This window comes from Anser cygnoides, chromosome 11 (assembly GCF_040182565.1).
Source record: "Anser cygnoides isolate HZ-2024a breed goose chromosome 11, Taihu_goose_T2T_genome, whole genome shotgun sequence".
NCBI classification, from domain to species: Eukaryota; Metazoa; Chordata; class Aves; order Anseriformes; family Anatidae; genus Anser; species Anser cygnoides.
This window is the reverse complement of record NC_089883.1, coordinates 14604977-14625764: the sequence shown is the minus strand read 5'-3', so window position 1 is coordinate 14625764 and position 20788 is coordinate 14604977. Positions and strand designations below refer to the sequence as shown.

Here is a 20788-nt window from a genome sequence, read left to right as displayed (position 1 = left end):
CGCCGCCGCGGGCGGGAACGCGGCCGGTGCAGCAGCGGGCGCGCGGGGTGCACGGCAGCGGCGGGAAGAGGCTCCGGGGAAAAGGCGGGAACGGGGCAGCGCCGCGCTCGCGCCCTGACAGAAAGGCGGGAGGCGCCGCGCGGCGTTCTGAGTAAACCGGCTTTATTGCTTCCGACGGCCTGCGCTACTCCAGGCACATACACGTTACCGTTTCTCTTAACAAAAACATAGGCACAGGGATTTAAAAAACGCCAGTAACATACAATAAGTCATAACTTATTTAAATAAAACAGTTCCTTTGTTTCAGGCTTTCATCTCTCTCCAGGTTCATCATGGACAAACACAGCACAGTGCATTTAAGAATAATCGATTGTTCATCTTTTTTTTTTTTCTTGTTAATAGATATACAAAATACATTTATAAGATACATACAAAATCAGCTAGGTGAACAATATAACGAGGATCTGTTCTCAGCTTCTACAGGATGAATGATAAAAACAAGTAAAGCTCAAATTGTGACAGGGTAATTTCCACAATATTAATTAAAGTATGAATATGGCAACAAGTATAGAGCCTATTCCATCCCAAAAATGTTCTGAACAACAGTGAGAGCATTTAAAACCTTTAACAAGACTGTACATAACTCATGAAAACCTTGGTTTTCATCAGGATTGTTCCACTGATGAGAAAGGTTGTCCGTCTCTGTCCATTACGATGTAATAAACTACACAGAAGCCAAACAGATTATTTAATTGGTCCCTGTGATACTGCTTCACAGTGCAAAAGAACTCCATGTCCAGCAACGTATGTCCAAACGCCTCAGATGAAAAGGGAGCGGAGGACGGGATTTCAGAAGGTGGGAAGAATCCCACAACCCCAAAAGCTCTGCTAACAGTGCACAGGCAGTTCGGAACAGCTTTAAGCACATATGGCCAAGAGTTTAACAGACAGGTATACAGGGTCAGATTACCTACGTGCTGAAATAAACACAAACATTTAGTGACTTAAATAAAAAAAACAATTATTAAACTACTTGAAAGCTTATTTAGCATCGTAGTAGAAGAGAACTGTGTTGAAAGCAAGCAAAGAGGAAAAAAAAATGGCAGGAACATTGTTCTACAGTTAACGTTGCTGCACAATCCAAACCCAGTGCTCCTTGCATGGCCACGCTGGAACATGGCACGAGTGGCTGCCACCATACTTGGTCTGGCTGAAAGGGGTTAGCTTCACTGACAAATATCTCAGAGCTTTACTGATCAAAGCAGAATTAAGTGAGTTTGGAAAAAAAAAAAAAAAAAAAGGAAACAGACATGCAAACGAACTCACTGTGCCCCCTTCCTCCCCCCTGTATTGTTTAATAAATCTCCTAGTGCTCAATCTAGAGTACGGGTCAGCCGAATGAACTACCAATATAGCCCCAGTTTGATGAAGTGATAAAATAGTCACTTAAAACATCACACCTCTCAGCTTTGGAGCTGGAAAGGCTGGATTCAAACTTATCTGGTTCTTTGTGGGAAGAGCCCCTCAAAATTTGGTAAGAGAAGAGGAAAAGGCATGAGAGCACTGGTGTTAAATTGCCACACCATCCTTGATTTGAAATGGAGTTTAAAACAACACCAGGCTGGCCAAGGATCCATCTCAAACTTCTAGTATCCAGCTGGCTGTGGTGAGGTAAGGCTTACTAGAACAACTAAAACTACTAGGAAAAAAAATAAATAAACAGATGGCCAAAGAATCTGTAGCTGCACAGTTCTAACTTTCCCTGGTTGACCAAAATGACCTCATCTTCACTTGGGGGACCAAAACAAAAACAAAACAACAAGACAACTCTGTTTCCAACATTGCTAGCCCAAGGAGCAGATTTGAACTAAAACCCTAACAAGCAGAGGCAGTTTCCTGTTTTAATACAAATTAGCTAATACAAATGAACGATTAACTGACCTAGAAACCTTAGCCTGATATTGTAATACTTGTGCAATATCTACCATTCTCTGGGTTTCACTAGTATTCTACGTTAAAAATTAAACAGAAAGCTAAGAGAACACCTTTCAATCAAATGCGAAGTCCATGCTCCCTCTCCTTACCACTTGTCCAGACACATATCACGGGCCATGGCAACACAAGAGATGAAAAAAAGGAAATGAAAGCAATAGTATCAAAATGCAGTGTCATATTTGCCAAAACATTCATTCTTCTGCTTTCACATTTTCTATACCTGCTTTCTCTTACCCTTCCTTCAACGTTCCCAGTCCATGTTCACTTCTGCTCCCTACACATCACCTCTTTTACCCACTTGCTTCCCCACTGCTTTTGCTCCCTCCCCACTTCCTTCAATTTAAGTTATTATTCTTCCCTCAACTTATACTTTCTGCCTCTCTTCTGCAATGCTTCTTGTACGTTTCCTTCCTTTCACAGAAATACTTCCTTGTCAACTGCATTTTAGCCTTTGCCTAAGAAAGGATGCAAAAGTATAAATAAAAGTAGCACATTTTTCTTTCTCAGAAACTGGATTACAGGCAAAATTAACCTAATCCTAGTTTTCAAAACCTAGTTCACACCTTCAGCTCTAAAACCTGAAGCTGGAAGTGATCACCGTAAAGCCAAACAAAATCATTTTCCCTGTCAATCTATTCCTCTTTCTAGTAGGTTTGCTTTGTGACTTTTAATTTATTAAATGGCAAAATAAATATGAATTTTTTAACAACCAGTATATTCAATACAAAAAATAGCCTTGTCTACGTGCATTTTTTGTACCAATTGAACAACACTGGTTTATATTATATAGATTGATAGTTAGACTGATACAACTTCCTAGCACAAAGGAGTTATCTTAAAGTGCTAGTTTACTCAGTTTTCAATACAACCCCCTTGAATAAAATACAGGTGTGTGCAGTTTGGGTTACATTTGAATGGCACCTACGTAAATAGGTGTTAATGAATCTCCAATTTGCTGACAAAGTAAAATAAAAAATAAAAAAGTCTAATAAAGACTAAAGACTCTTTTTTAATATATACTTTGGCTTTTTTAAGTGCCCTGTTTTGTGAGGCATCCCCCCATCACTCTGTAAAAATGTTTTATTTGGGTACATGACAACCTCTAAGCCTCTACAGACTTTTTTTTATTTTTTTTTTTTTTATCTTTCCACATACAAAAAATGCCCTGACACATCTCATCCTCTCGGTGGCAAGAATCAGTTTTACTCAACTGATCAATGGCAGCTGTGTTAGTCTTCTATTCACCAGCCACAGATGACAGCCACAGCACAATTCTTATTGGAATAGAGAACTGTTTACTGCTAGGTTGATGAAATCAAGGTTATAATGGCACTATGATTTTCTCCTCAATGACAGCAATAGCAGAGTGAGTACTGCACACAGCCAATAACACCTGTCAGATATCTGTTATCAGATATGCTATAAGCAAATATAAAAATCATATAAAATTTTCTTTAAGACTCAGTAACAAATTCCCTGACTGAAATAATTCACATAGACTTAGTCATTGTGCAAAATGTGAATTATTCTGCAGTAAAAGAATATCAGTAGAAACCCCACATCCTGAGTGCAGTTGATATCACAAATAGACTGAAGTATCCCAAAAAGCCCAACATACAAAAGCAAAAATGTGGTGCCTGTGCTGCAGCATTTCCCTGGAAATCTGCATCCCCACAATATTCTAAAATGCTCAGTAGATGTTCAACAACATTATCCAGTTGTTGGTGTTGTTTGAGAAGTGGGAAGCATCATACCAAGGATTCAGACTAAAGTTAAGGTCTGCTGTCAGGACTGCTTTTTCAGCAAGGATGAAACTTTCCTCCGTTCCCTGCCCGTGGAATTCTAATGACACTAGGATATGCTGCTTCTCCTCTGAAGAGTGGCTTTTCTTTGCTGAAGATCCTCATTGTCACTTTCACAGTTTCTCTGAAATAAAAATGCATATTGTTTCAGTCACATAAATGAAATACCACACTGCTAAATATGATACTCTGATATTATTAGCGTATCATTTATAGAGAAGAGTAGAGATAACAGAAATATCCCAGAGTTTCATTCCAGGTCACATGCAGTGACGGGTCCACCACCCTCCATCACACAGCTGGTCACAAGAATAGCTGTGCAGACTCCCCACAACCACTCATTGCTCAGACAGGACAGTTACTGCTCTGGTATATGAAATAGTTGTCACCATGGTATTGCTGTCATATGGTACATGGGACATAATCTGCAGCCTCCATGCTGCTCCTTTATAGAATAAACGTGGCAAGCACCTATAGGCTATGCAGAGTCACCATTTCTCTTTGTCCAACGTTTCTGTCATAACAACGCAATTACAGGGGCATTAACAGTGCACAAAGGATATCATGGTCTTGTCTGGTTTCCCACTCAAAACCATGCCCATCCTATTGGCCTGTGCATCCATGCAAGCATAGTAAAATTCAATTCATATTAAAATATCCTTCTCTTCTTCCTCTTTGAAAAATATACCTACCAAACTTTCATCCTGTGTTAGGACCTTTTTCACCAGCGAACGAGATAAGTGGTTGCACAATGAGACAATGCTGTAAGAAAGCTATGAAGAAAGGGAAGAATGAGTATTTTACAACACTGATGCGCTGCAGACACATCCAAAGAAATTTCATTTTTCTATCAGATCTTACAATGTTACATTTACAAGCTCTGTCTTGCCCTCTGATCCCTATCAGGTGCAAGAAGCCTTACACAAGGAGGATTAAAAGCTTGCTGTCATACCTTCCATCGCCTTCTGGCATATTGCCTTTTGAAGTTTTCCAAGTTAACAACAGATTCTCGCCGTACCAAAGCTTGCTGCTTGTCCACTGGCTGGAAGATAAAGATGGCAATTTTATTGCTCAGCTTCCTTTGGTGCATAAGGACAGCATAGCTAGTTTTCTGTACTCCTGTTGACCAGGTGTTTTTATAAACTAAGTTCCCCACCAAGCCTTCTCCTTTTGATACTGAACAATCCCACCTCTCTCAGCCTCTCCCCATTTATCAGATGCTCCAATCCCTTCATCACCTTAGCAGCACTTCATCAAACTCACTCCAGCATGTTTTGCTGAAAGCATCACAATAAAATGGGAAAAGGTTAGCTGTAATTGAATATTAGTTAGCAGGATATATGCTACAGTATATTTGAAGGAAATTCAGACTTTGGCTTTTAACCATACCCAAACTGAGAGCACGAGACACCGATACCCTGGCAGTAAATATATGAGAAAAGAATTATAATATCTAATAATGGGGAAAAAAAAGAAAGAAAAAGAGCATATACATCAGAATTCAGACACATGCTTAAAATTTTGGGATGCCAACCCGGACTTAAAGAACAGATATTCTGCAAATCCTTACACAGCTCTTCTGAAAATGAAGTACTTTTGAACTCCAAATCCACATCAATGTATGCATAGACCAGACCCCTGTATTCAACTGGGAATGACATAATAAAAGCTCAATATCAGATCTGGTATAAGTGAAAGAAAAAGGCTGGGAGACAACCCTTCAAAGATTATGGAGTGACAACCATTTCAGCTCATCTGGAATTTGCTTATGCAGGAGGTGGACAACTCAGAAATATTTGTACTGAACTGGACTAGAATGCAACCAAAGCAGACAACCAAAGAAAGAGTACTAAAGGAGAACGAAAAACACATCAGTGAGGATTAAACATTTTTTCAAGCAAAGTAATGGTGTTCATGAGACAACAAACGACACTTATCTCCTCAAATGCTGTGGGTACAGTTCTGATTTGTACAAATGCTGAGTTGTGGGCTAGATCTCCTTCGCATCTAGATGTATACACCATTTGTGCACTGCAGAACTGGGGCATATAAACACTAAATATCATTTCCTCGTGCTGCAAGTGGCTAGCATGGTACAACAAAAACCTTAAGCAGAAATCAATTTGAAGTGGAAAAAATGTCACTGGCTAAATGTTGGCTGTGTAATCATCATGAAAAATTTCTGAGTGACCTTTTGGCAGTACAGCCATCAGCAAATCAAAATAGCCCACTTTACACTACTCCTGACTGTTAATAACTACCTATCAGTTTCTAAGTAGCCTGCAAAGCAATGACCCTGACATTTTCTCAATCATTAGAATACCTTTGCAAAAGCAGTATGTTAGTTACCTCCTTTGGCTCTGTGAGCACGAGCCTCAGGGACTGAATCACAGAAATATTAACCTCAGCCAATCACACTTGGGAACAGAATGGCCTCATTTCATGTTCTTTCTCATCATGCCAGGGCATTTGTTCATAAAGAAAATCTACATGAACAGATGACGTGAGATTACAGCTGAGGGAAGGCAGACTCTTTCTTGAGAGTCTTCTCTGAAGATATCAACCCTCACTGGGCTGTAAGTGATTTTTAAAGATTAAAACTCTCTTCCTTATTTAAAAAAAAAAAAAGACCTCAGTTTTGATGCAGGGATGCTTGGCTACTACCCCTCTAGTTCTTGTAGCTGTGTAACAGTCACCTCCCAGCAAATTCATGCAGTTAAGCAAAGGGGCTGCAAACTAGCTGCAGAACCTAGCCTGTAAACCTTCCCAGTATGCAGAAGCCCAACATCTCTTTTTCAGTCACTAACTACATCATTAAGGAAGAATTGCATCCTATGTAACGAACAATTTATTGTGTCCAAAAATGAGAGGTACATCTGTGAACATTATATTGCATAATCAAGTGACTTCTTTGAAATACAAGACAGCAGGGCAGGATTCAAGTTTGGGCCAACTTTTCTTTTACATTCTAAAACTTAAGAAAATCGTAGCAAGAACACTAGTCTCAAATCAATTGTAGCTAAGTGACATCAGCATTACTGTAGAAAGCAAATCAAATGTCTATGCTTATTATCACTCACATTAATATTTGCACTGCAAAATTACATACACAGTAATTTGATCAGTTCATTAAATTCCCAGCTCTGTCTTTCAAATGAATCTCTTTGGTATGGGACAGGAAACTTATCTGAATTTTAACCTGAAGGATTAATCATTAGCTAATATCTTTTCATGGTAAAAGATCCCAACCCGAATAACAGGCCTAAAAAAAAAATCGTAACCGTTCTTCATTGGCAGACATTTCACAGCGAATTCCCACAGTACTAAATGTTAAATTACTACATCATTTACTTTGTGCTGCAGCACAGATTTAACCTTTGCAAATATTTCTCCCTTCTGTTCTGCCCACAGCAGGTCTACATGACTATTTCCTTCATCCAGCCAAAGATGTTACCACAAATTCTTTATTGGTTTCCAGGCACCCAGCCTTTAGTAAGTACAGGCTGAACTACTCGCTTTTCCACATTCGTTACTTGGTACACTTAAGGAACCATAAACTATAAGCAGTGCAAAAGGCCACAGGGTTAGATGTGGTCCATACCGCAATGATAATCTACCTCCTCTAAGTTCAGACACCAAACATCGGAAAATAACTTCAACGCTACAAACTTTAGTACTGGGATTTACGGTTTTGCAGCTTGTGCAATACATCAGAATTTCTATTTCAGTTCTAGGTGATGCTTTTTGTATCAAGATTATGAACTGCTTTTTATTTTTTTTAAACTGCTGTACATAGACAGAGGCAGCAAAGCCCGCATCTAATCTGACCTGTAACATTACTGATTTGATTCTGCTACATCAAGATTTAACCCTGCGAGGAATTCTTCACAGCAAGATCTGTTTAACAGGTCCATTAGTGATTCATTAATGTCTTTGCTGAAAACAGAGTCAAAGTTTCCATTCACACAGGCTTCATTTCCATTTTCTGGTTGAAAACTACTCATTAAATCCTGTATCCACTTAAGATCTTCAGAAAGTTCTTGACTGAGAGATTCATACTGACTCTGCAGATCAGCATATTTCCCAGTTATGCCTTTGAGACTAGCACCTACAGTCTTGATATCGTCTTGTAGATGCCTCTTCAGGGATTCAATTTTACGGTATTCATACTTCAGTTGAGAGAGCTTGTGCCTCACACTTTCATTCTCTTCTTTATACCAAGCTTCTTTCTCATTATAAATGGAAACCAGAGCATCAATGTCCTCCTGCAAAGAATCATGGGATGCAGCCAAAGTGCTGAAATTTCGTTCCATAAGTGAAATGTCTTCCACTACCCGCGCAAAGCGTTCAAAGTTGATGTAGGTATTGTTGGGAGGCATACTCGAATGGCATTTTATGGTGTACTCTCTCAGCCGTTTTGTCTTCAGCTGTGTGTTCTCAACCTTCTTGTTTTCTTCGACTTTTGTTTCTTCCTTCAGCTGGTGAGTCTTCAGATAGAGGAAGCAGTATTACTGAACATTTACAAGGCAGTGCAGTAATACAAACTCTACACAAAGGATGCAGCCTGAATTTCCACAATTCTGGGAGATTCTTTGCTCCCACAGATTTTCCTTCATGCATTTGATTAAAAGGGGAAAAAAAAAAGCTAGTGTGATGAGCATTGTGCATTCATTCCAATGCAGTAAGTGTAAGTACCAGGGCCCCAGTTTATTTTCTTATTTTTTTTTTTAAATCAGTCTCAAAAACATCAATATTTGTAGAAGGAAGAACAACAATCCTGAAAACACTCCACTTAATGCTTCATACAATGCAGAGCAAAAAATGGATTTCGAACATCATTAGTCATGCTGAGATTAGCCAAATGTATTTTCAATGAAAGATTTATCCACAAACAAGCAACATTTATGATGAAAAAAAATACATACAGACATGAACGTAAGCAAATCAACACACATGGTGCAAGCAGTTATATTCCGGGGGAAGTTATATTTTCACATTGGTTATGGTCAACTCTCAACTCAAGAAAGCACTAAACACAAGATGCAGTGTATATCCATGCAAATAAAGAAGGATGGAGAGATGCAAAGCACAGTCTAATGTAGGACACTATGTGCAACAAACATCAAAGCTTTTATGTCTCCCTCTTTTTGAAAGCTATGATAATAACAGGTCATGATTAAGGTTTGCAGAAATCCTAAGATTTAGTCAGATCCAAACAGCTTCTTTCCAGTGCATCTCTTTGAGATGCATACCACCTCTAATGACTTAGAGGTCAGATTTCCATTTATCACATCAATAAGAGAGAGAACATTGTTTCTGCTTTGCTCACAGGGGAAAAAAAAAAAAAAAAAAACACACAAGATCTGTCTTTTTACTCTGTCTTACCGTTATCCATGGATGAGATAGAGCTTCCTGAATGGTAAGCCGTTTCCTAAAGAAAAAAAAAAAAGAAAAAAAAAAAAAACAAAAAATACAGATTTAAGTAAGAAATACCTTGCATACAAGTCCGTTGACCTTCTCCTGGGCTTTGTATAACCAATAAAGCACGCATCAAGATAATTCCAGGACTAATAATCAAATTTCTGGGTTATGTTTTTCCACATGGCATCTGGTTTGTGTGTAGACTGGTAAATATTCGAAGTTTCAGTAAGGAGCTGTCCTCACTCCACATAATTTTAATTCCTACTTGACCAAAATCTATCTGTACTTTTCTGTACCCTCCTGTAAAAAGTGACAAAACATTACTTATATTCGACCTACATGCTTAGAGAATAAATTCTTTCTATTCACCTTTAGTATGACTACATCACGGTACACATCATTAATTATATTGAAAGCATCCGGTAGAGCATAATATTACATCATTCATGGAGCTGCTGTTTCCTGAAAATATCATTTCTGAGAGAAATACTTCAAACCTAATCAAACATGATCATTCATTCCTGCATCATGGCAGTTCAGTGAACAGCACCCTATTGCCACTGAACAGCAAAGGCAGAATCAACAGCATTGCACAAGGACTGCCTCCGGACATGTGACCGATACCAATATCCCTGACTTTCCCTTGCTTATAAGGAGGTTGCTAGACCTTTGCAAACCTCTCAAACCCTACCTACTCTAATACTAAAGCCTGAGGATTTGCAGAAGTCTTGACACAACAGCTTGCCCCTTTTTAATATTGTTCTTCTCTCCTAATGAAGCCATTAAAAAGAACTGCAAGTGGCCTGACTCCCCCCTGGGACAAACAGGGTTCCTTAACCCTGAATGAGAATGAGATGCTACTTCTATATGCAGTTTATTAAAAGAAAGAAATGAACTAAAGTCTAGTGTCCCCAATGACTGGGAATACAACTAGGAACAAAACTATCATACACACTCTAGGTGACTGTAGCAGATGCACAGAGACTTAAAGAACAATTCCTGTAGGAGCATGTGTAGCGATTCTTCTGTCCTTGAACCTCTGAGGATGTATCATGGGATCACGTTATCTCCTTGCAAGTAGTTCATAATAGACTGAAATATTGGAGTGGTAATTACCTAGAACTAAAGATCTTGCACACCATTTTCAGTCCTTCACCTACACACAGTTGTACCAGTTTGACCTGGGAGAGAATGCAGTCCTGAAATTGAAATTTAACCAAGGAGATATTGGTCCCTTTTGTTAGGGTTTCTAGCTGCAGTAATTCACTATAGGCACAGCAGCAGAACTTTGCCTGCTGTCTTGCTCTTAAATAGCAGGGAACACATTGCAGGGAAAGCTTTGCAGATTACTCTGCAAGCTATTTCACCAAGTTTCTCTAAGAGAGGGGTGGATGTTTCTGAATTTTCACTTACCGTGTATCTTTCACCAGGAGTTTCTGAATAAAATCTTTTGCCAGGTCACTGGTATTGCTGAAAAATTCTTCATCAAACTCATAATTCACAGCTGTGATGTTAGCAAGTGTTTCTTGCTTAGTTTCTCCAAGGAAAGGCGATGCACCGCTAAGCCTAGATAAGCCAGAAAGAAGAACCAATTGGAAAAATAAACAGCAGGGGTCCTCTAATTCAATGACAGTGGCTGTGTCATGTACATTTGGGACATTTGTGGATCTCTGTGTTGTAGCAGCCATGCCACTTGGGAAATGACAGGTCCAGCTTTGGTTTGCTACATCTGTGGTTCTGAGTCATCCTGAAATTCTCTAGAACAGCACTGTGTGCTCAGACAGAAATGCAGAGATTCTCCCATTCTGAGTCTCATTTAAGTCATTGCTAGTCAAAGCAGAAAAAGCTTCAGCTAAGGAGAGTCTCTGTCCCTCTGAACCTCACAAACACTACACCAGGCAGAAACTTCCATCAAGTCAAGCAGATGAAGTTGTATTTATATTGATTTTTTTTTCAGGCAGGAAAAACCCTGCCTGCAATTTTCTGCCTTCAAAGCCACTGACAAGTTCTCTGCACAGTAGGTTCAGCCAGATGTTTCTCAGTTGGAACCACAATACAATGTATGACCAGAAATCAGGTGCGTGGCCTTGCCTGGAGGCCAACTCCACAGGAGAGGTGTGGGCACACTGCTCATTAAAAGGAATCCACAAGGGGACCTAGGTTGCAATAGAATCCAACCATTTCCAAACAATGCAAGATTTCATTGTTGGCTCTCTCTTCCAACTGCATGGATGTAACAGAGACAACATTGCAATAAAATGGAATTCAGCAGTCTTTATTTAGACAGAAAATACTTTCATCTTGATTTGCTTACTTTGCCTCTCTCTCTCTCAACTGTGACTGATGACTTTTGTCTTTGATAACTATTTACCTTTGCTCCATAAAATCCGAGTGTCAGAGTGATCTTTGATGTTCCATGCTTCTCCGGCAACTTTTTCCTCTTTAGGACTTAGTTTTGAGGTCTGTAAAATGGAAGGATTCTCAAATCCTAACACCTAGTGACTTTTGACATATCCTGACTCAGTGCCTGTGAACACCTAACAGCAGACCTCGGTGATAAAGGCTTTGCATTTACAACTCAGTGAATCACTCCACCAGTTACTGAACTGAGGACTTGTGTGCATTTTGACCTCTACCCCTGATGATGGCATCCATTTGATTGCTGCCATATTTTCTAAAGTACACAGTATCATTAAACACACTCCCAATTATTCAGAATTCTTCAGAACAAAAAGCTTTAACATTAACAGGTAACACTAGTTAAAGGCATACTAATTTCTGTTATCTGGCATATCACAGAAGTTGACTCCTTCTGTCACAAAAAGCACATTCTTTTTTTCTGATCTTTTGTAGGGAGGTAACTTTCAAACTTAATTACTGTGGCAATCATAACTAGCCAACCGGATAAAACTGATCAACTACTGGATACAGCACAGACCCATTCACTTCAGTATTCTCCCTCCAGAACTCTTAATGCAATGGAAAAAAACTCTTCAGAGCTTCTAGGCACTTGTGCATCCCTGTAATCACACAGTAAGTATTCCAAACTGCTTTTCTTCAACTCCAAAGTTTTCTCCTCATCATTCGTGAAGACACATAAAAAGCAGTTTATCAAGTTCCATGTCCTGTCAAGTACACCTGTCACTGAAGACAAAATGCTGATAAAAAGCAAGTGTCTGGGACAATTTTAGACCTTTTAACCTGAGCTTTGGCTTAACCAGTACCCCTATCTATTCAAACTTCCCTGTTTTCACCAGAAATAACTCAGCTTACAAATGCTGCTATTACATTTTCTATTTCTACTCTTTCTGCACACTAGTAACTCAACCATCCTTTGGCCAAACAATATGCTTTTCTATCCTCTACATCATTTTGTGCTAATGAGATCTCATAAGACGCTTAAATGCCTAGCAATGCCAGAGCCATTTGTTCTTCATCTGCTCATAATGACCTTCCTAACTTCTTTTACCTTTTTTTTTTATTTTAAATTTGGAAAGGCTTCAGGATAACATTTCCCTTTAGACTGTCCATCCTGTGTGTGCAGCTCCTTTCTTGCTTGACTGAAGGGAAAAGCTATTTCATACTAGTGCAATAGTGCTTTAGGAACACATTTACAGGAATTAATCTATTGTTGTACTTACAGTATGTAGGTGATGACTCCTATGCTCCTGTAAAACAAAGGAGATTAATTGCAGGGTTTCTATACGATCTATATATTTTTCAATGTACACAATACCAAGATGTCAATAGTTGCTGCTATGCAGGCAGGAAGGCTATCATTGTCTTAGATAACTGCTACTATCTTTCTTTAAAAAAAAGAACAACGTAAAGTTCACTTTTTCACTGAAACATCAATATTAATGCTGATTATATTTACTACAGTAATGTTTTACTGTAGTGGAATTTACTACAGTACACACCAGAACTAAAAAGAAACAGAAGCAAGGATGTTTTGTGCGGGGTGACTTCTTTTGACTTCCTTCTCAGCAGATCAGATTAGTACACAGGTCTTCTCTGCATGCAGTGCTCTTATAAATAAAGCTGTCACAGGCACTGCAAGAACATGTTTTCTTTTAAGATTGCTCCATTGCAGTGGACAGTGTCAACCTGTTAACTCTCTAACTGCCATTATTAAAATTTTCCAATGTAATTTTGCAGAAGTTAAATGCTCATCTTTTTTATTAAAAAGAATCCCTAAAAATTGAAAGACGGAACAGTGAACTAGTAACTACGTTTTGTTCTGTTTGCAGTAGAATGGATTCTCTTCAGAACAAATTGGGAAAAATTACTAGTAGAGCAACCTGGAAAAGAAGTTAAGAACTTACCACATATCTGCAGCTAGTCCCAGTGGCTCATAATTTACTATTTCTGGAGCTGTAAAAGATATTTAACACAAGAATGTGGGTGGAAAGGGAAAGTGAGAGCAAAAAGGAAAGGTAGTTATAGGATACACTGTTTATACTTCAATAGTTCTGATAGGAATTCTTCACAAGTGTCCAGAAGACATCATACTGAGTAACCTGAAGTATAAGGCAACTCAGTAAGGGTCAGGCAGATACCATATGCTAGTTACAGTGTAAATCATGCCTTCAATAGCAAATTATTTCATCTCAAAAAGGATACCACTTTCCTTAAAAATCTGAGCTTTGTTTTGTTTTCAGAACGACATTTAACTGGTGTCATTTAAGCTAGCTTCTTATGGTTAACCAGAAGTAGCTCTTGTGGAAGAGATTAAAATTACAGGCTAGAGTAAACTGCTAGCCATGTGAAAACCTGTTATCTTTATAAAAATATTTCCTTATTGGAAATCATCCCCATGTAAGACTGAGTGCAAGAGAAAAGGCAAGGTACTGAGATGAAAACAGGAGTCTATAACAGCACTGAAATGATCTCAGGTCAAGCAACAATTGTGCTTAACTGGAATATGAATTACAGGTCTCTCCCCTTCCCAGCACAACCCGCAGAACCTCCAAACGAAAACCAAAAGAAAGGAGAGAGACAAATTAGAATTACGATCAGGAAGCTACAAAAAGAAAATCAGGTGGGAAAATATAAGGGAAGTAATTTTATCTAGTAAGAAATCATAAAGAAATCTGTGTAATTGTGTATCTAACAGAGATAGCTTACTTGCCCCAGGCAACAAGTAGAAAATGATAATTCGTTTTGCAGTGTTTCACAACCTCAATCCTGAATTTTTGTCTCTAAATATTTATTTGGCAACATCCCACTCTCACAGGGGTAGCACATTGAGTGAAAGCACCTTTTGCCTATTCCAGAAAAATAAAGTAAATCTCCAGATTTAGGTCACCTTGATACAAACAATACGAAAACTACTTCTACTCATTGATTCTTAACTTCAAAATGATGTCAACAACTTACTCAGGACTTGCAATTCGAGACAAAGCAACTGGTCACTCACCTACAAATTCTGGAGTTCCAAAAATGTTTTTAAATTCAACTCCGTCTTCTATTTTGTGAGCCAGGCCAAAGTCAATGAGTTTGATGTGTGGAATAGGGACATTTTTGTCTAGAAGCATAATGTTTTCAGGCTAAAAATAACAAAAGATAGATGTTTGTTATTATATCATCTTGGGAAAGTAGCAGATCTACACTTAAGAGTTCTCAAATGTTTTTTTCCTTCACATACACAGCACCATAGAACAAGAAATGCATACCTGTGCCTACCCATATACAATTCACTCTTTTGATAAAGAGATGACAACTTGTGAAATTTGACATCAACAAATGGACCAGAACTTCACAATGGCGAAATGAAGCTGATACAAGTAATACCTTCCTCCTTTTACAGTCTGTATTCTCATCTCAGACAAAATCTTCCTTTCTCTCACCTTCCCACTAGCACTTCCAAGCTTCTCCTTATGCTGGCTGTTGCCAGGATGTAAACAACATATCCTTGTTTTCACACTGAGACAGAAGTTTTTCCACACTACTGTATTTAGTTCACTCATCTGATAAAATATGTCAGTAGGTTATTATCCCAGCAGCACAGTGATATAACATGAAGTGAGAGCGTGATATGTCTTGTCCCCTCTTAGATTATAAAATATACACTTGGCCTGCAAGGCCCCCTTGGAAGATGCCATACCCTGAACCCCATGTATTTACCTCAGTTACAACCACCAGTGCAGATGTAACAGTTAGCAGGTAGCTGAAATCGTGTAGCCACCCAAAGCTGGGACAGAGCACTCTTGCTTGATCCTGAAGGAGAGCTGCACAACTGAGAAATTTGGCTGGAAGCATTTAGGCAGATCTGTTACAGGAATTTACACTGAGAAACTTCAGTATTTCTGTCCAGCTGCTCCTACTGAACCAGAACCCACTGGATAATGCCTTTGCAAGTGGTTTTTAAGAAATTCTAGACACATCTGAACCTACGTAGGGAGGGAAAATACTCTTTTCTATGGCACTAAGTTCATACCTGCAACAAGAAGACCCAGAAAGATCCAGGATTTGCTATATGAATAGTTCTGAAAGTGGCAAGCGTTGGGATTAGAGGTCCTAGTTCATGTATAACAGCAAGCCATTAGAAGAATACATAGCATTTCTTACAGATTTGTAGGGCAAAGCCCTGAACCAAAGCTAGAACAACTTTGAAATTAGAGCTAGCTATTTCTAAAATATAGATTTTGATTCCTTACTCTTCCCAAGATGCAATGGATTTCTTTTTTTTTTTTCTCCCAACTAAATTTCTCAGCCTTAGTTACTCCCTGCCACCCCCTGTATCACAGGTTTCAGAACTAACTGTGGTTTCAATTTATGTCTGATGAAGAGCTTCAATGCATTAATTTTTCATAACTTAATCATAAGCTCAAGAGTGACAGTGAGACAATTTGATTCACTGCTGACAGCTGCCTGGCCTTTTCAAAACAGATCCTAACATCTCCTGGTAACGCACACATTCATTCAGAGCTGCACTGGGAAAGAAAGCATATGAATAATTTAATGTCATAGCCATTGGACCAAGCATATTTTAGCCTCTGGCTAACAAGTCCGGTCTTCTTCCATGGATCTAGGGCATGTGTGTTCACTGCCGGTACAGGATGTAAGCTTGTTTGGAGCGCACAGAACAGACTGAAATGGCAAAAAGTCACCGTCACTACCTCCTGGACTGTTTTATTCCTTAGGTAGTGTGAAGACCCTGCAGCTCCACTGCAATCATTGGAGCCCTGTCAAGTGATGAGGTAAATATGCATTATCTTCCATCTAATCAGATCACTGCCTTAAAATATGTGTCTCATTTAATGCTAGTGAATCTCCAAAAACAGTCCCAGGAGAGTTATTCTATGAATATGTTTTATTAGGTCATTTGATATTTTCTGTCAGTGAAATGATTCTCTACTTATCCTTTCTCATTTCTATTTTGCACTTCTTGAAACATCTCTATTGACCGCTTGATATCACTGGTATTAAATATCAAATTAGTTGCTAGAGATCAGTATAGAAAAAATCAAACCTATATTCAAAAAATAATTTCATATCACTAGGTCAATAATTTCATACCACTAGGTATTATGCTGTTTCCTGATACAATGTGAAAACCTTCAGTCTTTGGCTTCTGGATTCACATAGCAATTCCAAAATGAAGTGTACATCCCTTTATAGCTTCATACATCTCAAATGCTTTTTTACATGCCTCCTGAAGTGAAGATTTCTATGGTAGTTTGCTAACTAATCTGTTAGGCTAGATGTAATTTTCAGCATTCACAAAGACTGCATAAATGCCATGAACACTGACTCAGGATATCAAGAACTTTAAGACAGAGACAGCCTTAGGCATACATTTAGCACAAGGAATCAGCATATATGTCTTGAGATTCTAGAAGGAGTCTGTCTATAGCACACACATCAGTGCAGTAATTAGCACTACGCTAACCTGGATTTAAAGTCAGGACAAGGAACATGTAATGTAGCAGTAAAGTTTCCTCCATTTTCCTGAAGGACTCTTTTAAAAGAGTTCCCTTAATTTCCTGTTTTCATTCTACCGTCTCCTATGGAGGAAGTGTATTTTGACCGTACTTCTGGAAGCAGCAATGTTTGAGGAGCCAGTTCTATAGCTGTGCGTCTGCAACCGAGAAAGCACTTTATTCTAGTCTCAAGGGTTTAATCTCCAAGGATGACAGACTTCTAGCTTCAGATAAGCATGCCCACCTAGGCAGGGCACAATCAAAAGGAGAGAGAGAGTCTCTTCTGTATTGATTAGGCCAGGACCAAAGCTATGCATGTCACCTGACACGGCAGGTAGAGGCCTCTGTGTGGTGTACTTTGAAGGCCCTAAGTGGTTAAGAAAGCAAGAAGTCTCTCTGTTAACCAGACTGCACCGAATGACTCATACTCCTCATGTTATTCTAGACATAGTGGGCGTGTTATTTTAGGCATGTTATCAGATACAGGTGTACATCAAATTGTACAAATTACAGTCAGTCATTAAAACAGCAGTAATGTTAACTCTAAATCAGCATCTTTACCTTTAAATCAAAGTGAGCTATTTTCTGAGAGTGAAGGTAGTTCACACCATCCAAAATCTGCTTGATGAATCTGGTTGCTTCCTCTTCACTCAAAGACTCCTTCTGTGCTAGGAAGTCAAAAAGTTCTCCACCAGACACACTACAAAATGCACCAGAAAACTTCCCGTTATCTTCTGCATTGTAGGACATAAAATGAGTATAAGCACAGAAAACTGAAGTAAAAAACCTCTATGCAGTTAGAAAAAGGCCACCCTTACAGACAATCTAGAGTGCTTTGTGTTGTGGTCCCAGGAATGACAAAACCTCCTTTTGGTTCCAGCTTCCTCCCCTCTAAATTAAGGATTATCTTTCTCGAATTCATAGATGCTGCAAGGTTTGATTCATCAAGCATCCTGAACGACCAAAAAGGGGTGCATTTTCTGATAAATCTACAGACATACACACACTTCAGTACGTAGGCTTTGCTGTTAATGACTTCAACTGCTTTTTTTCAACATTTTCACTCAGGACAAGACACGAAAGAGCAAGTTGTAATAGTCAACAACTGTTAAAGAATTACTTCTCTTATCAGTTGCCATCAGTAACACAAGGCAATGAGATCTGCCAACAGATCTTTCCAGAACAGCCAATACAGATTCTGGCCTGACAGATACAACTGACCGGAAAGCATTTATTTTGTGCTGAATTTTTTTAAAACAAAGTAGATTTCAGCCACTTGGAAGGTACCTAAAATTTGTTTTCTCAAATCAGGGAAGTGCTACTAGTTACTATGAGTTTTCACACGAAAAATGAAATATATTCCATATGTATTTATTACATAAGTCTTCTATTTTCATTTTTATGTCCTGTATTGAGAGTTCCAGTGCTGTTTTTCCATATATAATGAAACAGCATTATCTAGATACTGAACTGGGTGTTATTTGCAGTTGTTATTCATAATTACACTCGCATTTATTGTTTCCAGCTCACACTGTTATTGATACTATAAATTTATTCTCATTCAATTTTACTGTTGGAGATGCACACAAAATGGTTTAACTGGGTTTAACAAAATGGTTCAATGGGCTGAGATGTCCCACCTACCTGTGCTCACCGTTAAGAATCCAAGCACAAGACTTGAGTGATCCAACAGTCAATTTGGAAAACAAGCTTTCGGCCCTGTTGTCTGACGAAATACCAGTAAAAGAACAGGGAGGTTCAAATGGTCTGAGTTAATTAAGTGTTGTGACTTCCAGATAAGTTAGATTACATTGCCTGTGCACTGCAGAGGATTTTTAGACAGTTTCCTCTGACCCCGGGGTCCTTTACAACACTGGTGGTGACAAGCTGTTGATTCCCTACTTTGCCTCTTTCAGAGCAACTGTTGTGAATAGCTCCAAAACTGCAGAGACGTCAACTGCAAACAAGAACCCTGTGTCAAATTCCACAGACCTTGGGCTGATTTCTTAGTTTCCATACTGCTGTGGGTGCTGTTACAAGGTAGAGATTTACACAGCGCCTGATGAATTGTGTATCGATTAATGGATATTTTTTCACAGCTCCTATGTTGTCAGAAACTTTCTACACAACATAAGGCAGGAGACTTCACCTGCAGAAGTCACTTGATGTTTTAATCTTTACTACTTAATGGCTACCAAACAAAAATAAATGACCCAGGAATACAGTACAACTGCTGTCTCTGGCTGTCAGCTATTCAGCCCATGAGACTCTCATTTGGTCTCTGCTTTTTTTTTTGTTTGTTTGTTTGTTTTTAGGTTACACATACCAAGGGTGTCAAGCACTACCATCAACCTTGCTGGACGGTTTTTGTTTTACTCTGTGCATTTCAGGAGCCAGAGAACACGGTGTTCCGAATGGTAATAGGTTTAGGGGCCTTTGTTAGTAAGCTAAAAAATGATTAGAGCTAGCTGACATGTCATTAAAGAAATCCGTAAGTAAAATCTGCTAATCTCTCAGTGAAATCTGTGCACAAAGAGCAGGCAAGTCCCATTTCCTTGATGATTGCTATTCAAACTACACTTCAGCAACCACCTCGGCAGGCGCTCTGGCCCTGTCACCAGGAAGCAAGCTGCACTGGGATACTTTCTTGTACTCTTCTGGAATTTAACCGTGCAGGCACACTACTCCCTCTGTCTCTTTCTGTGAAGGCTCCTTGGTGACAGTTCCTCATGGCAGGCTGTTTAGTCAGGACTATGAGTAAGAAGGCAAAGCAGCCTCACGGCAGGGCCCATGAAACAAAGAGCAGCAAGGTCATAAAAAGGCATACCCTGAACAACGTGCACATGAAAGGGCAAACTGTGGACCTGCCAAAGTGCGTGTAACAACAGTGAACTTGGCAATGCTTTTCTGCTCCACAATAGAAGAAACAGCAACTGTAGAATCATCCCTATATAAAGGGAAGATACTCTTGTCTGTGCCAGCGGTCTGAATTGGGAGAGAAGTTAAGCCAAAGCATGATTTAAACACCTGGACAGCTTCTTCAATTAAGCAGGAATACTGGGAACATTCTTTTGAAGCTAAGGTCCACTGTAGCTTGTCATAAGATTACTTGACCAGGTGCTGAAATGTTTCTTTTGATAAATTGCAGGGAGTATAAGACTCTGATATCAGTGTGGCAGGAATAGAAATCATCTGCTTATGGAGAGAATTTAGTTGTCTTTATTAGCAGTTATCATCCTCAATTTGTGTACAGCAGCTGAATGCAGTGGCCTTGATCAGGTCTAAGCTCCATTTCACCCAGCCCCCCAAAAGTGCAATAAGCTACAGCTTAACAATAAGACACACAAAACATGTCAGTCCACGTAAGGACAGGAAAAAGTAGAAATTCATGAAATGGGAGGTTGTTTCAACACAAAGTAGCTGCCAGTCTTTCAGAAAAAAAAAACAAGATCCTTTTCTGTCTTCTAAAGCAGAGACTTCCAGTGACAGATCAACATTTAGCTATAGACATATACTTAAAAATTAGCATATGTTCATCATCACTCATATGCCATCTGCCAGCAGTCACATTAATCTCCAGGAACGCTCCCCAGCTTAAATGCTGACTCCCCTGGAAAGCTACTGGTTACTTCGTCTCACTCAGGG

At 39.1% G+C, this 20788-nt stretch overlaps 1 protein-coding gene across 11 annotated transcripts in view; it reads right to left on the bottom strand.

The window, feature by feature from the left end:
- Positions 1-145: 145 nt before the first annotated feature.
- DAPK2 (death associated protein kinase 2) overlaps positions 146-20788 on the bottom strand; it is a 51542-nt gene continuing 30899 nt past the window's right edge. For 10 of the 11 annotated variants that reach the window (XM_048081355.2, XM_048081356.2, XM_067004094.1 and 7 more), the window contains 7 exons: positions 17705-17843; positions 14638-14767; positions 13544-13592; positions 12860-12886; positions 10632-10784; positions 9183-9228; positions 6612-8284 (listed from right to left, as the gene is read on the bottom strand). In XM_048081355.2, the coding sequence (XP_047937312.1) occupies positions 7634-8284; positions 9183-9228; positions 10632-10784; positions 12860-12886; positions 13544-13592; positions 14638-14767; positions 17705-17843 (1195 nt within the window). In that variant the 3' untranslated portion in view covers positions 6612-7633. Of the gene's footprint in view, positions 3922-4489; positions 4571-4749; positions 4840-6611; positions 8285-9182; positions 9229-10631; positions 10785-12859; positions 12887-13543; positions 13593-14637; positions 14768-17704; positions 17844-20788 lie in introns of those variants that run through there. The other variant, XM_067004095.1, reaches the window with a different exon arrangement.